General features: G+C 36.9%; 1 protein-coding gene across 2 annotated transcripts in view; it reads right to left on the reverse strand.

Annotated features, from left to right (window-relative positions):
• Positions 1–20734, reverse strand: part of LOC125075161 (BCL2/adenovirus E1B 19 kDa protein-interacting protein 3) — a 35592-nt gene that overhangs the window by 1336 nt on the left and 13522 nt on the right. Inside the window, exons 1-5 of one of the 2 annotated variants that reach the window (XM_047686783.1) lie at positions 10618–10822; positions 5498–5633; positions 1360–1441; positions 513–571; positions 47–143 (exon numbers count right to left, since the gene is read on the reverse strand). In XM_047686783.1, coding sequence (XP_047542739.1) covers positions 47–143; positions 513–571; positions 1360–1441; positions 5498–5633; positions 10618–10657 — 414 coding nt within the window. In that variant the 5' untranslated portion in view covers positions 10658–10822. Of the gene's footprint in view, positions 1–46; positions 144–512; positions 572–1359; positions 1442–5497; positions 5634–10617; positions 10823–20734 lie in introns of those variants that run through there. The other variant, XM_047686784.1, reaches the window with a different exon arrangement.

Genomic DNA, 20734 nt, shown 5'->3' on the forward strand with positions numbered 1-20734 from the left:
GAGTCCTGTGAACATGTTTGGTTTATACATGTTGCGACTTGCTCACCTGTTGCATAGCCGGCGCGAGCTGCTCCAACACCTCTATGGAGGACGTGGCTGACGGCGGACCTCTGGCGCTCTGGGGGTGTTTAAAGCGCCAATCCCTGGAAATCATTCATATATATTATAAAGTAAACCCTAATTCAGTGTGGTTTCTTTGTAAGGCTCTCACGTCCGAACTACTCAACCGGACATCATCATTTTGCTTACGCCTTGCAAGGGGTACACATAACCTAACCGAAACCTGACTACCTGAAATTTTATATCCCTTGTGCTTGTAGTTTACACTCATCCCTCAAACCTGAACACAATAGTAACAAGTGTTGATATTTAGTGTTGGAATTGGATGAGGAGGAGGGGGGATAGGGGGGATTAATCGTAGCTTCATCTATATGATGAAGTGTTCTCGAATATTTTCACTCTAGACGTACGGAACCCTAAAAATTACCTAGCTAGAACAACGAGTGACTTACTTCGGAGGCACCTGGTCGGGCCGACTGCTCCATTCCCACACCCAGTCATTGGAGTCATCCTGAAATAAAATAATGTATTTGTATATGTTACTCTAAAAGATCGAACTAAGGTAAATCTTAAGATTTTCCAGTAAAACCTAAGATTTGCCGACTATGGACGGTAAAAGTCCGAAAAAGTCGTCCCTTTGTAATAAATACTTACATTTACCAACATATATCTCTCATAACTCGGTAAATCTTAGGTTTTACTGGAAAATCTTAAGATTTACCATAGTTCGAGCTTTTACAGTAACATTTACATTTAACACAAAAAAAAAGTTACGAGAATTACAATTTTTAGGTACAGTAGAACGTCGATTATCCGAATTAATTGGGACCGCGGTCGATTCGGATAATCGGACATAGACCGGTAATAAAGAAAAAAAAAACGAACTGTCACACATAGAATAAACATTGTCAAGTTTAACAACCATAAAAGTTGAAATGCATCTGGACTCCAGCGATTTCCAACTTGTTACAACAGTACTAAACAAAAATTATGTAATTGGTTTTAATATTTAACTTAGGACCGATTCGGATAATTGGCAATTCGGATGATCGGCGTTCGGATAATCGACGTTCTACTGTATTTTAATTTCATTTGGGTGCAATTCTTTAAAGAAAATGGACATATATACATACACATAAAAGGACTGTATTCCAATGCTCCTCCTGAGCAGGCTCAGAACTCCCGAACTCCCGTCATTTACAAGTTCATTTTGAAAACTCTTTTGTTCGTTTAGAATTTAACACGAGTTATTTTTTAAGCATTTATGTGAATACTCCGTACAATAAATTCGTGACTTACCTTCCAACAATTGATATAGACCCCTTTAAGTTCGTCTTCAGTAGACGGTTCTAGATTCGGACTGTTTGGTGGCGATTTTGGACTGAAAAAAAACCATATAAATAATTAATTAATTATAAGAAATTTTTATACTTATATACTTATTCTAAATAATAAATCATACGTAGTGACTTGTGGTTAAGTATGTGTGTATATAAAACTCATTATAATTCGACTTTTCGCTAACTTTAATAATTTATGTGCATTTTTGTCCAATCAGGTTTAATATACGTACGTAGGGTTCAGCTATTATTTACATAATAAAATTTATATACAAAAAATAACACCTATTCCCAATTTATCGACCTAGACCTGACCGAGCTAGGCTAGTCACGCAGCACCAACATATTCACAACAACCTAGATTTAATCTGAATCATCCCACAAGTCTATATTCTAGATAAAATCTAGTCAAACCGGCTCCGAGTACCAGGCGACAAGGAACGTTAGAGAGATCGCGAAATAACTTCACCGGTAGAAACAATATGTTTTAATCTATACTAATATTATAAACGCGAAATTAACTCTGTCCGTCTGTCTGTTGCCCTTTCACGGACAAAACACTATACCGAATTTGATAAAATTTTGTACGATCCAAGCTTGAACTCCAAGGAAAGCTATTTTTCTCGCCTAACCGAGCGAAGACGCTACAACTATTAGCATACACGACGTAGTAGTTTAGCAACTAAATATAAGACCCGCAGATCCCCAGTTCTGGGGTTCAAACCCTAGGTCAGGTCGATGAAAAATTACATGGTTTTTCTGTCAGAAAATCCTCAGAAACAGCCGGGAACTGTGTGTGTGGCTATTGGAACTGTATACAATGTGCCACGGAAAGTACTCAAGCCGTTGGTCCTGGGCCTGAACACCATTTAAGCTCACCCCTGTACACACTCTTGTATACTATTCGTAGCGTTGTTTCCTTGGGGGTAGACCGTCGTTTCCGAAATCCTGTACATATCCCACTGCTGGGCTCCTCTACCTTTGAAGAGAAGGTTTTTCGAGCATATTCCACCACTCTGCTTCAATGCGGGTTGGTGGAATACACGTGTGGCAGAATTTCGTTGAAATTAGACACATGCAGGTTTCCTTCACCGCCGAGCACGAGATGAATTATACACAAATTAAGCACATGAAAATTCAGTGGTGCCCGGCTGGGTTTGAACACGAAATCATCGGTTAAGATGCACGCGTTCTAACCACTGGGCCATCTCGGCTCTCATGTCATTTATTAATATAGCCATATTTACTACTAAGCACACGTGTGTAAGTCTGCGTGTTCCAACTTAGAACTTTTATACGAAACATCTCGGACAGTACTTGCCAAACTTTAAATGTGTTACAAGGTCGTTTGTGACATATTTGTATTGTTCGTTTAATAATGGCACCCACCCACTCGACGTGTCTTAAAATAATACAAAACAAAGTCGCCGATCCACGTGTTGTGTCGATTAAATTCTAGTACTTCTATCGATGGAGTTTCCACTGATATTAAAAGCGGTTTTTTAAGAACCTTATTTACGTGTGGATTTATTGAAACGGGCGAATTTTTATGCGGCTCGCAGTGGGAACTGTCAGAAATTGTCACGTATATCCTAATCCAATGGAAGTTTTACCTATTTCATGAGATTCGCTAATAACTCAGCTATATTTTGCACTACTAAGAGAATATGCACGGGCTCCGTGGCACGCCTTGGGGGAGGCCTAAACGAAACGAAACGAACAAAAACAAACGCCAACGAACCTAAATTGTAGAGGGTCAATTAGGCAACAAAACAGTATCTTATCATAATTCTCGTATCACGACGCACAAAGCCCAGTTATCGCAACGAAACGAACATCAACCCTTTTTTAAAGATGGCGGGACGCACAATCGAAGTCGACAATATCAAGTAAAACTTTTCTAAGCCTCCGCTACAACATATCCAAATATGAGCCTTCTCGGATCATTGACTTTTTTTATGCCATTTGTTGACGGGCGAGCATATGGGCCACCTGATGGTAAGTGGTCACCACCGCCCATGGACGATGGCGCTGTAAGAAACATTAACCACTCCTTGTATCGCCAATGCTCCACCAAGTTTGAGAGCTAAGATGTTATGTCTCTTGTGCCTGTAGTTACACTGGCTCTTACCCTGTTATTTGGCGATAGAATATCTGATGAGTGAGTGGTACCCACCCAGACGGCTCGCACAAGGCCCTACCATCAAGTATAATAATGCACAATACATATCGAGAGAAACTTCGTTACAACCGGGTACTCCAAGACACCTCTGGTTTTGCTTAGTGGTCAAAATCAAAATTTCCTATATTCAAGTAGGCTTTTACAAGCACTTTTGAATCGTCATTTAACAAACTATTTAAAGTAAAACTACCACCGGTTCGGAATGTAGATTCTACCGAGAGGAACCGGCGAGAAACACTGTAGTTACTCTTTTTCAATATCTAAAAATACAGTCATGTTAGTTAAATACAATTATATATGTATGTTATGTCTCCTGCCTGGAAGTCAACGAGCAGGTTTTGTTAGAGCTTCGAAATTTCAACTTTAAGGGGTTAACCTTGTATGATTCAAACGAGCGTGAACCCATGACGGACAGCGAGTTACGCCATGAAAATTGATAAGGTTGAAATTAATACCCCATCAGTCGAAATATATCACAACCGGTAATCGAAGTGCAACCTCACACGACACTTCGAAGGTCGTACGGCCTTGCTCTATTTCATAAAGGCTCAAGTGACATTATTCGTTTTGAAATTGAAGATACTTGTAATAGAACACTCACTGCTCGGGGCTTAGTCTGCTTTTTTTGCCGGATTAAAAAAAAAAAACTATCAAAAATAGTTCCCGTACAGTTTCAACGGCTTAATGTCTATCTGAGATCAAACTTCCAGATTCCGAACTGCGATCAACATTCAATAAATATCGGACAACATCACACACATTACTCTGATCCCAATGTAAGTAGCTAAAGCACTTGTGTTATGGAAATCAGAAGTAACGACGGTCCCACAAACACCCAGACCCAGGACAACATAGAAAACCAATGAAATTTTTCAACATCGACTGACATTGGCTTCATGTTTTTTTTTTGAACAGGCAGCCTGGCAAATTTGCTCCCTGATCGGAAATAGACCCTGGGAAATATCAACAACACAACAACCCTTGAAGCGCCAACGTACAACCACACATGGGAACTAATTTGTTATATCCCTTGTGTTTGTAGTTAACAGGCTTGTCAAAGTATACTTTATTCAAGTAGGCTTTTGCAAGCACTTCTGAATAGTCATTTTACAGAACTGTATTAAACTTAAAGCTTCCAGTTCAGAATGCAGATTCTACCGAGAGGAACCGGCAAGAAAATCTTACTTACTCTTTTGCAACACTTAAAACACAAATTTCATCATCCTCCTGCCCTTATCCCAATTTTACTTGGGGTCGGCGCAGCATGTCTTCCTCCTCCATACTTCTCTGTCGGACGTCATCTCACAAGTAACATTCTTTCTAACCATATCGTCTTTCACACAATCCATCCATTGTTTCTTGGGTCGTCCCCTACCTCTACATCCATCCACATCCATTCTCATAACCTTTCTCACAGAACACAAACACCTCTTTAAACACAAAGTTATGTTAGTTAAATACAATTATATATGTATATAATATATCCTGCCTGGAAGTCAACAGTCAGCTCTACGATTTTTTATCATCTATACAACCTTTTCTTGAATATCGGCAAAGTTAAAAAAAACTGCGGTATTTTATTACAGAAACGAATACTCTACCCCAAGGAGGATTTATTGATGAAATCGGAAAAATGACGTTAGAAGTTCATCCCTACTTCCTTACAATTTTTCCAATAAGGATATCGTCCAAATTTTTGTGATAGATTCGTAAACAGTACAAAAAATTTTTTAATTATTTTTGTTCCAGGTAAGATAGGACTTAGGAAAGCAGGTTAAATGACTTAATAACACGTCTATACCATGTATTCCTTAGGGGTATAACATCTGATGAGTTGGTAGCTACCTACCTCGTCTAGGTAGGTAGTCTTGCACAGTGCCCTACCACGTACTAGTTCAGTTCAAGCTTCGCATACCTTCCCTTGACGCTGGACGCTCTCGAGTGCCGCACGGAGGAGTCCCGACTCTCCCTCTGAGCCTCTCTGAGTAGACGTATGTATTCATTCTCCGCACCGCTCAGCATCCCGCCAGAGTTGAGCTCGACCCACGATTCTGGAACAAAGAGATAGATAACTTAAAAAAATAAAATAAAAATTGTGACCGTTACGGAATGTCCGGCACAAATCAAAATACTTAAAAACATATAGTTTTGTTTAAAAGTGAAATTATTTTTAATATTTCATAACAGAGTATAAAACCAAGACGCTTCCCGCTTTCTGCCTGTGCCCGAGTATGTTTAGATCTGTAAAATTACGCAATGGAATTTGATGCGTTTTTTTTTTTAATTTAGATCGAGTAATTCAAGAGGAAGGTTTATGTGTGACATGCATATTATAGTAGAGAAACACCGATAATTTTAGAGGTCTCTAATGTGCGCGCTTACATTGCAAACGCTGGCTGAACCCTACGAGATAGATCAAAATAATGTACTACAGTATTGTACACCTCAATAAGGGCTTCACAAAAGTCCGCGATGAGGTATATCTATCTCTTAGGGATAACCCATATTTTCAAGCAATACAGCATTAATCCTTATCTAATTAAGTACCTTAAATACATTGTGCATCTAACATAGATCAATACGACATAAGAAAGTTATGATAACAGTAAATAAATAAAAAGTCTTATAAATAAAAAATACAAACTATATAGTATTATATATACATATAAATGTTCCGTAGACAAAATCGTTGCACACAAACAACACGACTGAGGTATTTTAAATGTAAACCGGTTCCTCTGACAATAGGCGATTGTCTGGACGTCGCATGTTACCAGTATATACAAAACAGCCATTTAAAAGATTCTATTTCTTCGAACTAGATAAATTTCTGTAAAAGGGTGACCATGCTCGTAGCATTTTAGTAAGACTGTTCCGATATTATATATGCAAAATTAACTTCCTCTGTCCGTCTGTTGCGCGGAGAAAACACTGAACCGATTCTGATCAAGTTTGTTTTGAAGCAAGCTTAAACACCGATGATTATTACAACCTTTTTTAAATCTAACGGCTGAACCCCTAAAACGCGAGCGTAACCGCGCTGTTATCTATTAAAAATAATTGTTTTCTTTTTTTAAGTTAACTTATCTTCATTTTTGTATGTCAGTTATTACTTAAAACTTATATAAGTAAATAAGTTAATAATAATAATAAGAGAGTCGATATGGCCCCGTGGTTAGAACGCGTGGATCTTAACCGATGATTTCGGGTTCAAACCCAGTCCGGCACCACTGAAATTTCATGTGCTTAATTTGTGTTTATAATTCATCTCGTGCTCGGCGGTGAAGGAAAACATTGTGAGGAAACCTGCATGTGTCTAATTTCAACGAAATTCTGCCACATTTGTATCCAGCAACCCGTATTGGAGCAGCGTGGTGGAATATGCTCCAAACCTTCTCCTCAAAGGTGAGGAGGCCTTTATCCCAGCAGTGGGACATTTACGGGCTGCTAATGCTAAAAAAAAAAAGTAAATAATTTTTAATTAACTTTTTTTTTAAAGTTATATTTACTAATATTATAAATACGAAAGTAACTCTGTCTGTCTGTCCGTCTGTTGCTCTTTCACGGCCAAACTACTGAACCGATTTTGATGAAATTTGCTACGAAGCAAGTTCGACTGCAAGGAAGGACAAGGACTACCTTTTATGGGTTATACCTGACAATCAACCCCATTATAAATATAGGCGTAATTTGAAGATTATTGGGCAGTTTGTGTTTACATCAAAACACATATTCAATAAAAAAAAAACTTATATACTTATTTATAATACGCTCTGTGTAGACTGTTAATGGATCGTTTAGTTTTGCAGTTAGAGCGTAACTGATAAACTCTGATAAGGAAGACGTGATCGCTCGCATGTTTTGATATTCGAATATTAAATATTTTTATTTATATTTAGAAAGCCACGGGAGACACTCTAATATTAAATTGTTTTTTTTTGTGAGGAGAGAGGGGTAGAGAGGATAAGGGAGAGTCTTATCATTTGGGGCCATTCATTTATTACGTAAGAATATTTTCGTTTGTTTTTGACCCCTCCTTATTATAAGAAAAAATAAGAATAGGCCGACCCCCCCCCCCTGTTTAATATTTATGACGTAAGAATCTTAAGGAAAAAATGAATACAAGTTTGGTCTATTTTAATGTTTATATTTCAAATAATTAATTTTTTGAAATTAATTAACTTTGCGCATTTTTTTGATGTTACGTAAGAACTATTGAGACTCCTTCCCACCCCCTAAATTGTCTTACGTAATTAATGAATGGCCCCTTTACCTTCACGGCATAGTGGGACAAAAAAACGGATTATCCTCTTTTAACGATTCAACATGGTCATCCGAATAGCGACTCATTGACCAGGAAGATTTTTTCGTGTACACAGTAATACAATCCTTAACCCTTACACAAGAGACGTCTATTCCGAATGATACTACCACAGTAAATCACACGAAATCGAAAAAAAAATACACCCTTTAATCTTTTTTTATGAATTGCTTTCGGTATTTTTACGGGACCTGTATAGGCAGGTTACCTGACACTCGCTTGACTTAATAAATGACTTATGTTAGTCATAAAAAAATCCCTAAAAAGAACTACTAAAACAAATGACCACGAATATATAAAAACCTTTTTTTTTTCTTTACCCGAATGTCCGAATATCGGCCGAATATCAAAGTTCGGTTCAAGCTGCCTGAACAGAATGCCAAACGAATTTCGCCCATCATCATGTGAAGAAAGGTCGACGTTAGATCGGAATAGAATCGAAAAGTATCACAATTGTATTATGAGTTGAATACCCCCCCCCCCCCATCATATAAAAATAACAAGAGAGCTTTCAAAATTGTTTTCAAGATTGTGTACGCAATTAGCACCATCAACATGAAACAGTTCTTTGTCGGCAGAATACAAAACAAAGCTCTTTATGAGCTTTCATTGAACCTAACCTATCAGTGTGTGTGTGTGTGTGTCAAAATTGAATGTTAAACCACACAACCTAACGTCGCTTGAAGTCAAATGTTGCAAATGAAATATAAATACAATACAGTCCAAGGAATACGATTTAAAAAAAAAATAAAAAACATATTCTACTCATATTAAGCCCCGGCTTCGCACGATAGTTGCTTGGGTTGCAATAAAGCACTCAGGAACAATGTTCACTTCGTGGTAGGGTTGTGTATATGCCTGTCTGGGTAGGTACCACCCAATCACCATTTATCACCAATCACCGCCAAGCAGCAACGCTCAGTATTGTCGTTTCTGTTCGATGGGTGAGTGAGCCAGTGTATATATAGACACATTGTCAACGTAAAGAAAGGATAAGTATTATTTTAGTCTTATTACGGTGCTAATATTTACGCGCAGAAGGATAAAAAACAACCATTATGTTAACAAAATCACATTTAGGATAGTCACTTGACTATTTTGGAGTATAATAATTTTTTTTTTATGCGAGCGGGTAGCACTTGAAGAGTTTCGAAGGAGTGACAGCGCGGGAAAACGGGCATTCGAACGTGGCTGGGGTCGACTGGCACAACATAGGAGTTTTGTTTGGAAATTATTGTACTTGTTATAGTCAAATTAAGTGAATACATCTATTTACATCTACAAGTATTGTGTCATTTTCCAACATCGTAGCGGATATATACGGTAAAGTGTAATAATTATCACCCCTTTCATAACTTTTTAAAAAATATATATGTATACATATATGTAAACATAGTATTCGCCCATATATGTCGTATAGAGGTCGAGATTCTACTGTTACAAATTTAACATTTTTCTTCATTAAATCAACACCATATAAGCCCCCCCTCCCCCAAACAAACAAAGACAAAAAAGACTGTTTCAAACCAATTTTTTTTTTTTTTTTTTTTTAATAGAAAACTGAGTATGGTACTCATTAGTTACACTTGTATTTAATATTCGAGCGAAAGGAAACGGCAGAAAACCCGATGGGATTTCTCATCGATATAATGTCAAGAAACTTCTAGCACAAAACTAATACAAAAGTTTTTTTTTATAGCATTGATTGGCGGACGAGCATGGACCACATGATGCTAAGTGGTCACCACCGGCAATAGAAAAAGGCGCTGTAAGAAATATTAACCATTCCTTACATCACCTATGCGCCACCAACCTTGGGAACTAAGAATTTATGTCCCTTGTGCCTGTGTTTACACTGGCTCACTCACCCTTCTAACCGGAACACAACAATACAGAGTACTGTTATTTGGCGGCAGAATATCTGATGAGTGGGTGGTACCTACCCAGACGGGCTTGCACAAAGCCCTACCACCAAGTAATTAAATTACGGGTTACATCTAGCTACGAGATCGACGAGACAACGGGGGGCTGTTTTAAAAGATCTACACTTCTGTTCATTTAAATAATAAATATCTATACCTACTATTTATCATTTCATTCATTCATAAAAAGTGGATTCAAAAGACGATCGTAAAATAAAAAAAAAAAGTAAAGTTTATTTAATTAATTCGCGGTCTTAAAAGTACGTAACAAGACAAAATATTACATTTATTTTATTAAAATTTTATGTTAAATATCATTCGTTTATATTACTTCTAATAATAATTCATCCAAATAAAAACTTGATTTTGCTACGAACTAGCAAAGATCCGACGTTACGCTGCCAAATACAACTCACACACACGCGCACACATACACAATCAGAGAACGACTTTGATACAATTTCTACATTATAAACCTTCACACTAGCGAAAACACCGACTGCATAAAGTTCCAACTCAACAAGATCAAAATGCGCGAGAGCGTAGAGCACTTACAAAAACAAACACCATTTTTAATACATACATTATTTAAAAAAAAAAAACCATCCGACTATCATTGGCTTTCGACTAGTAAACTGCAAAAAAAAAAAAAAGAAAACCAAGTCATAATCAAAGTAATTAACATCGAATAGTTTAAGCGATAACTTGTTCCGTTCCTATAAATACAACATCCAGTTTCGTTTTCGTTGGATTTCACGCGCATGCGTATAGTAAAATACAATAAATATTTACCGAGTTCATCCACCGCCGATGCGTTCATTGGCTCAATCATTTTGGCACGTTTCACAAACCCACCATATACTATAATCGTTCACGTATATATATTAACTGCGTAGTTGTCGCTCTGCACTGTGTATCAAACGATAAGGTTTACAGGAGCGTACCGCTGACGCGTCCGCACGCGTCGAGCGCCCGAACGAGACTGGCGTCCGACTCTATTTTCGAATTTCGAACGTAAACAAAGCGATTGCGTAGGCGCCGATATTCTTGATATCTTAACGCGTAGATCGTTTTTACTTTGTCGAGATGCATTCGCAAGTGTGAAATAAATATTGCATGTATATGGGTAAATGATCGATTTAATTACGATTTGTGCGTTAGGAAATTGGTATGAGAAAATATTCGCCGATTCTTGGTCGAGTCAAGACAATCTTTTGTCAAGGAAACGTTTATTCAGATGTGGCTACACAGATTTGGAATGTAGATCCATTCGAGAACCTCCGAAATGAGCTCGGTCGATTAATATACAATAAAATTAACATATCCTGTATATAATAGCTCCACTCATTTTCTTCGTCAACATATAACTACATAGTACAGGATAAAGTCGCATCACGCTGTCTGATTGTCCCTATGTATGCTTAGATCTTTAACACTTTTTATGAAGGTTTAAATTGCCCACTGCTGGGCTAAGGCCTCCTCTCCCTTTGAGGAGAGGGTTTGCAGCATATTCCACCACGAAAATCCAATGCGGGTTGGATTCACATGTGGCAGAGTTTCGTTGAAATTAGACACATGCAGGTTTCCTCACTTGATGTTTTCCTTCACCGCCGAGACCGAGATGAATTATAATCACAAATAAAGCACGTGAAAATTCAATGGTACTTGCCTGGGTTTGAACCCGAAATCATCCGTTAAGATGCACGCGTTCTAACCACGGGGCCATCTCGGCTCATAGATGCAATACATTGTGCATTTGATATATAATGCACAATGTATTTGAGGTATTTAAACCCCTGAACTGATTTTGATAAAACTTTGTATGAAGCAAGCTTGAACGTTAAGTGTTAATAAAGGCTATCTTTTATACCCAAAAACCTACGACGCATCGCATATAACTGACAATAAAATTTACCTAAATGTATTTGACGTCGAATTGATGCTAAATTTTCCGAATGATCCGTTGAACTTGGCAAGGTTTCCTATGACGTAGCGCTTTCCGGAAACAACTCCATACTTATTTCGAGGAGTGCATTACGAAAATAAATGCCTACCTAATTTGCGTCTGCAGTTTCAATCGTATACTCAACGATTATTATTGGATATGACATACCAATCAAAATATCGTGAGGAAACCTGCACAATAGACGTGTTTATTTATTCAGGAAAGGCGAACTGGCTTATGCCACCAGATACACTTACCTTTGCAACGCACAGCTATGGTACCAAGTTTGATAGAGGATTGGAGATTCTTAAGAGGCCAATGTCTATGGGCGGTGGTGACCATCATTAATACTTAGTACTAGCTGTGCCCGCGACTTCAAGCGCGTTTGAATTTAACACTAATTCTAAAATAAAGCCTAAGTTACTCCTTATCACATCAGCTATCTGCCAGTGAAGATCCCGTCAAAATCGGTCCAGCCGTTCCAGAGATTAGCCGGAACAAACAGATAGACAGTCAAAAATTGTAACAAGTGTTATTTCGGTATATGTACCGTGTATACATACATATGCATTTAGAGTTAGTGTCTACACACACATGGAAAATAACACCTTAACTCCCAAAGTTCGTATCGCATCGACGATGTATGAAATAGTCAAGTAAATATATCTTATCCTGCCAATCGTTTGTGAGTTGGTCCAAAAAAACGCAAACGAGGATCACCTGATGTAAAATGACCAAGCCATGGGCGTTAACAAGACCAGAGGCGTTGCAGATGCGTTGCCGGCCTTTAAGAAATATGTAGGCTCTTCGTTGAAGGTTCCCATGTCGAATCGTTTCGGAAAAACCGCCGACGAAAACTGGTTCCACAGAGTGGTTACTGGTCGTGCGAGAAATGCCTCAGAAATCGAGCTGGTGTGACGGACACCTAGGTGGTTCGAGTGGAACTTGGAATTTAACAAGCTGGAATGGAGGTAGCCTAACGAGCGTTTGGGCATTGACACCTGGCTTCTTGCAGCTGCGTTGCCAGCCTTTAAGGAACGTAAATCTAATTTATCGGTATTATTCAGATTAGCACAACTCGCACAGATCGCTCAAATAAACAATAATATGACCCTATGAAACAGTGTTCTTGAAAACGCTAGCGTACGCCACGACCCCTGTTATCAGTTGTTTGTTAATACACGGTGACATACAGCTATATGTACTGTTCGTGGTAAATAGATTGATTAAAATGACGCATCGAACATTCTACGGATTAATTACACTAGCTCCCGCCTTTGCATTTTTTTGCACTAATTTTTCAATTCCATCTAAGTTCAGCAGATTCATTGATAATTCAACCGCTAAGCAGAAATGCTGAGAATTATGTTACGGTTCCAAGGGTGAGTGAGTCAGTGTAAGTATCGCCACATAACATGCTAGTTCGCAAATAAGTCAATCAGCAGTGATCAGAACCGTCCCTTGGGCACGGGAATTTGGGGCCCTTTTATTAGATATTTACTACCATGCACAAATAATTTTCATTGGCCAGGTTCTTAAGTATAGTTTCAAGTAAACGGTGCGGTAATTTTCGTAAATTCGTAGGACCTGATTGGTTGTACAATCTTATGGCTATTTTATATCATGAAGAGCACGTCCTTCTACTTTTAATAGCGTTTTTTGATAAATATGTCAGTTATTTCTTACAAATATATATCTTACGAACACTTTCATAGCTGTCAACCTGAGCACAAACGTGTAAGGAAGTTGTTGGGCCTTCTCAGGATGGGGGTCCTGGTACGTGCTCCATATGCCCTACGGTAAAGACGGTAATGGCAGTGATGCCCAATTACCACAAGATTACCGAAAAAAAAAACATTTTTAAAAATATCGTGCTATTAATATTTAAAAGTGATAACAGCCGGTATACATCCCATCGCTGTGCTAAGATCCATCTCTTTGAGGATACTTGAAATACCCAAGTTATATATAACATCAGACACATACATACGCGAAATGACCACTTGTGATTAAAATGATGAAAGGCTTCATTGTACCCAATTCTTTTAACTTCTAACTGACTTTTCAACTCCTTATTTAAAAATATATAATCAGAAAGAAAATTCCAAAAACATGAGTCAATAAAAGACTTAAAAAAAAAAAAAAACATTTATCGAACAAAAGAAATATTTCCTAAGCAATTACGTTCCACAGAATACATTACCGATAAGAACAAATGCAGTACCTCAGTTATAGTTTATAATGACAACACTAATTACGGACGTCACTGATGACGTTTCGGTAACGTATTGACTTGTCAAAAAGCCTGTAATCTCGAACGTACCGTTCAATCTCCATCGCACGTGACATTGGCGAAATTAACAGACAAACTTTGCCGTTTCATAGATTCAAGTCAATTGTAAAAAATACATCGGTAAAGAAGGCATATTATTCGATACGAGAGTATATTGATGATAAAAAAGCGCGGAGTTAATGCTCGTTGACTTCCAGGCAGGAGACATAACATACATATATAATTGTATTTAACTAACGTGACTGTATTTTTAGACGTTGAAAAAGAGTAACTACTGAGTTTCTTGTCGGTTCTTCTCGGTAGAATCTACATTCCGAACTGGTGGTAGTTTTACTTTAAATAGTTTGTTAAATGACGATTCAAAAGTGCTTGTAAAAGCCTACTTGAATAACGAATATTTTGATTTTGATATCTGTGCCCTCTTGGCACAAATAAAAGCCAAAAAAAAAAAAGTCTTGTCAAAATAATACTAACTTAACTATTAATTAATTCATAAGCGAATTATTTAAACGATCATAATTAACCTACCTACCTACCACGAAAGGATTAACGGATTACTGTTTTCAAAGATCCAAAAATAACTAGTCTAGTCATAGTTCACACAGAACATAGGTCACAGACCCGATATTTAGGTAACATTTGAAGCAAAACACATTACCCTCCCGCTGAGCCGCAGTCGAGTAACCAGCGTATCATTAAATAGCAATCACAGCGACACGTCACGCGACACATAATTCAGAACGCAACGGTCAAGTGTCTACGTGACGAGGGAGACGAGACCAATGGAAACGTGAGTTCTGTCAGGTTCTTAACGCGATCTTTCGTTTTGGATTGGCCGATAAAAATCTACTAAGTGCCGCCCATTCGTCGAAATTCGACTTAGAGAAAAAGGACATCTGTCGAGAGTTGAGATTATGTACCAATGTGCCCGCGACTTCGTGCGCGTTTAAATTTACCAAAAAAAGTTATTTTTCAGTTCGCTGACTTTACTGTAACTTATTAATTCTGTATTGGGCAACTTTTGTGATTAAGTTGGTGGGAGGCACCCGACGAGATGGCGGAGTGGTGGCATGCGCGAGGGCTGCGCGCGGTACTGGACAGTATTTGGACATTGAAGCGTGACTCTATTATTATTTTATATATTATTCTACAATAAGTAATAGCCTTAGTTACTCCTTATTGCATCAGCTATCAGCCAGTGAAAGCCACGTCAATATCGGTCAAGCCGTTCCAGAGATTAGCCAGAACAAATAGACAAACAGACCGACTGACAAAAATTGTTATTCTGGTATATGTAACCATGTATACATACAGATGCGTTTAGTAAAAAGCGATTATTTCAATATTACAACATATTATGTATAAAATAAATAAAATAAGTTTAAATAATTGTATTTAAAACCGTATGCAATAGACAGAGAGAAGGGAAAGAGAGGGAAAGGTCTCTAGACCGCCCCCCCATTAGGATTTTCCTAAAGAGAGAGGAGGCCTTAGCCCAGCAGTGGGTAATTTACAGGCAGTTACTGTGTTACACTCATAAGAATGCACACCGATTGTTTAGAGTGGAGGGGCGCGTCTTCAGCAGTGAATACGCATTTGTACACTGACGCCATTTTTACAAAATTACTTTCTGCATCACGAACAAAGATGCGAGCTCTGAGTCACGTACGCCCTTCAAGTGAGATACAAACAAGAAAGAAAACAGATGCACTTTGTCATTATATAAATAAACCGCCGACTTTTCCTTTTTTACCGTTACAATCGAATAAAAATAAAAAATATATAATAAGACGAAATAAGGAAATAAATAAAAAAACCGGCCTAGCGCGAGTCGTATTCGAGCACGAATGATTCCGTACCATTAGGTAGAGAGAACAGATAAGGCATAAAAAATACTTTTGTGGTGTGTAAGCCCCCCCCCTAGATATTGTTTTATTTTAATTTTATTATTAAATTAAAAATTTAACTGAGTATTTTGTTAACATTTCAAGTGTCTGTTGCCATTGTTGATATCGAACAAAAAAAGGGCAAAAAACATCGTATTTGTTGTACGGGAGCCCCCCTTAAATATTCATTTCATTTTGTCTTTAGTATTTGTTGTAATAGCGGCACCAGAAATATATAATTAGTAAAAATTTCAACTGTCTAGCTATAGCGGTTGAGATACAGCCTGGTGACAGACCAGTCAGACGGACGGAAAGCGAAATCTTAGTCGGTCCCGTTTTTACCGTTTGGTTACGGAACCCTAAAAAGAGGTGTCGTAGGACACCTGGTCGGGACGAATTCGAAATACCAGACGCAATGAAATACCACCGGTTTATTATTAAGAATCCGTTACAAGTAAATAAGTAAAAGTAAGTTTAAATATCTAAGCGTATACAAATAGAAAGAGATAGAGCCATAGAGAAAGAGAGAGTGGTCGCCAGAAGGGGTCATAACCTTAATTTTCAATTCCTGCCAGTTTACTTCACACCGCGTTAAAGGACGTTCTTCCGATGTGTACAACACTAAACACCGAGCAGGCGAGGATATAAAATTGGTATTTAATTAAAGACTTATGATTAAAAGGAAACCAATAAAAAACTGTGGAGTAAAAAATAAATGTATGATTATTTTTTTTTTAATAATGTCCCTTTTCACCTTTGCAAAAGCAAAGACTACGGAACTACGAGTTTATAATGACCTTACTCGACAGTTCTCCTTTAGGTCCGTTACGGTCCAAAATATTTATTTTTTTAAATCCGCTCATTTTTTTTCTATTTAAATCTACGCAAAATATCTTGCAATTTAGTTTTTAATCTGTTGAATGGCGAAATGATAAATACCATAATTGAAAGTCCTTCATTCGGTCTGTTTTTTGCTTTTATTTTTATTTGATGCCAAATTACAGTGGCTCCCCCATATAAACGGATTGGCGGGTAGACTGAGTTCTGCGGCATTTGCGGTCAAAAAAATTAGATTATTTACCGATGTTGATACGGCTCGCCTAGTTTATTTCAGTTACTTTCACAGTATAATGTCGTACGGTATTATGCTTTGGGGTAACGCAGCCGCTATCCATACTATATTTGTGCTGCAGAAGAGGGCTATTCGCGCAATCTATAACCTGGGAGCCAAGGAATCTTTGAGGTATAAATTTAAAGAAATTAAGATATTGACTGTTGCTTCTCAATATATATTCTGTAATGTTTTGTATGTACGGAAAAATATTAATGTTTTTATGAGAAAATGTGATTCTCATAACGTTGGTACAAGGAACAAACACAATCTTGTTACTCCTGTTACTCGACTGCATAGAGTCAGTAACTCTTTTGTGGGGCAATGTATACGCTTCTACAACAGGATCCCAGAAAGCGTTCAAAATGCTTCTGTTGCGAAATTTAAAAAAATTGTTAAGGAACGCTTGTGTGCGAAAGGTTACTATACAATTAGTGAGTTTATGTTTGATAGCACACCTTGGGAATGAAACGATCGCCTCCTGGCTGTTTCTACTCATATATAATTATGTATATAATTAATTTGACGTAAAAAAAAAAAAAAGTCCCGCTGAGTTTCTTTCGCCGGTTCTTCTCAGGTCAGGGTGTTTTCTTTTCCGAACCGGTGGTAGTGTTTAACTTGACAATCAATAAGAAAGTGTAATACTTCTATATTGAATAAAGGAATTTGAGTTTGAGTTTGAGTTTGAGTTAAGGTAGGTAACGAAACAAATTGAAAATTAAAACAAGGAGTTACTTTACCTTAACAGACCTTTAAGGGACCTTTCGATTGAAGGTCATTATCATTTCGAATTTGTTCAAATGAGGTGCCGAATTAGCAGGAAACATGACGGCATAAGAGGCCCTTTACCGTCACGGGATACGACTCCGTCTAACACCATTACACAATTACTGAGATCTCTTTTTTTTTTTAATTGGAATTCGATACGTTATCAGTTAAGTTATTAATTAATAATGTTTGTGAGATTTTTTGCGAAATTGATATACGAAACTTAGTGCTAAAGTTTTTATTGAAATGTCTTAAAAAACTGGTGTCTGTATCGGATCGTAACTAAGGGGCCTTTCATTTATTTCGTATGACGACTCAGGGGGGGAGGGGCGTCGACCATGTCTTATGTTTTCTTACAAGGGAGTGGGAAGGGGTCTCGATAGTTCTTACGTAAGATAAAAAAATATGCGCAGTTAAAATTATTTGAAAAGTTTCGATTGTCGAGGTTCGCTCGGATGCGTACAGGTATAAAACGATGTTTCCCTTTCCATGGCAACGGGCGGGCCAAAATATAAAGTTTATTAGTACCTTTGAAAATAAAAATAGGCCGATTTCTTTTTGACCCCCTCCCACGGGGGGAGGGGGTCAAAAAGAAGCGAAAATAGTCTTACGTAATAAATGAATGGCCCATAAATTACATGAGGAATTTTAAGTTAAGTTTTACATACGAAACAACAAATTTTTAAGTAGCGCGCGAAAACGCTAAATTGACAATATGGCGCTGCAATGGGGTCGGTGACGTCACTTGCCTGTATTTTAAAGAAATGCATTTTTATTAACGGATTTTTGAATAAATTAATTATTATTTTCAACTTTTGTTGATAAATAACCATTTTTAAACTCATAATTTATACTGATTACAATAATTGACACTTTATTTTTCGCATTGGCAAAATAACCTATTGTAATTTCTAAGCGAATTTTGGGTACAGCCAAGTACCAGGTAAGTAGATACCTGCAGGAGATGTTTTAGTTCCCAAATGCACGTCTCTCAGCCTCATTCTCATAGTCTCATTGAACGTCTATCATACACGACTGAAAAGATTTAAGCCCATAACCAACGGCTTTACGCGCTGTGCGTATATATGGAATAATTTTTTAAATTTAAATAATCTCTAATTTACATACACATGTATAAATTTAGCGTTGTAAAATTATAGAGCAAGGTTAGGCTAATAACAATAAATTTCTTCATATAAAATCGGTTAAATTATGCGCTCTATTTAATTAGGTGACATTTTAAACAACAAACACAAGGCCATCTTGATTTTATTAGATACTCCATCCTTGTTTAAATCCCAACATTTAGAAAGAGATAGCAACATTTTTTTCTTGTCCTATCAGATAAAAAATTATGATATTATATCATTTTTAAGGTTTTTTTACAACTACATATTCAAAAAAACCAAACAAATATATATATGATAACATATATATGGATTTCTCTAATGGGTTGGTGATTCATGACGAGGGAATTAAAAAGTAAAGGATAAAAAATGGTTATTGTGGGTTATCCCTAAGAGATAGACATATATCATCGCAAACTTTTTTGAAGAACCTTTTAAGGTGTACGATACTGTAGTAAACTATTTTGACCTATCTCGTAGCCAGCGTTTGCAATGTTCGCGCAAAAAATGTGTTTATTTACGACCTCACTTCAGAAATCTATAAAATTATCAGTGTTTCTCTACTATTTTGTGCATGTATTATACATATAAACCTTTCTCTTGAATCAATCTATCTATTAACAAAAAACCGCACCAAAATCCGTTGTGTAATTTTAAAGATCTAAGCATACATACGGACAGACAGCGGTAAGCTACTTTGTTTTATACTAAGTAACGATAATGATGATTAGAGGTGATTAATCATTTTTCAATAATTTAAATACTCGGAAGATTCATTCGATAAAAAGAAACTCAATCAATATAATCGACGATTATTTTTAAACGCTTACAGACTGACCGACTGACGTCAAAATATGTATTAAAATCAACCGATGCGTACTACGAGTACCAGGAGAGCACGTGTACGGAAGAGGTATCTGGCAGCATTCCCGAAACGATCGAGCGTCATTTAAATTTAAACCTTAAAACCATGACGTAAAGTTGAAAATAGAAGTAATATATATTAGAAATCAAACTTTTTAATATTGATGAGATAAAAAAATGCACAAATTTTTAAATTACTAAGGCATAGTGTAGACATATTAATGTTTTATTTTTTTTTTATAATAATAATTTCGAAAATATCTGATAAATGTATTTAAAACCACACTCGTTTTTTTTTTTTAAATCATTTAATCGATTTCAAAAAAGGAAATTAATCTCAATTCGAAATTATATGACAAAAATTGAAGCGACAAAATTTAAGAAAAAAAAACGAATTCCTTTTTTAAACATGAATTTAGAAGTATCATACAGGTACGTACATTTGATATTATTTATGTTAATAGACATCAAATCGCTTGTATCGATATCTAAGTTTCGTGTATCTTCACGCATTAGCTTGTAATGAATTTGTAGCTATTTTTAGCTTTAAACAAATTAGGACAAAGGATAACTAACCGCCATACTGTCGTAACGGACAATTTACGTAGCAACTTTTAGTATTGATTTAGTAATCAGGCAACCAGTTACTAACGCTAATTAAAACTATTTCTTTGTAATGTATAATTTACTAATAATTATATTTTCCATATTGACTACCCTCGGTCTAGTGGCTAGGTTGTAAGAATCCTAGGTTATAATTAGTGGGTGTTTAACACATTTTTGTCTGGTGGAATGCATAGTTTGATCTTGAATTTAAGAAATTAATTATTAAGGTTGGATTATAAAATGGGCCACCTGATCGTCGGCTTTCACCTCCGACCATAGACATTGGCACCGTATAAAATTTCTTCCATC

This window comes from Vanessa atalanta, chromosome 30 (assembly GCF_905147765.1).
Source record: "Vanessa atalanta chromosome 30, ilVanAtal1.2, whole genome shotgun sequence".
Lineage (NCBI taxonomy): Eukaryota > Metazoa > Arthropoda > Insecta > Lepidoptera > Nymphalidae > Vanessa > Vanessa atalanta.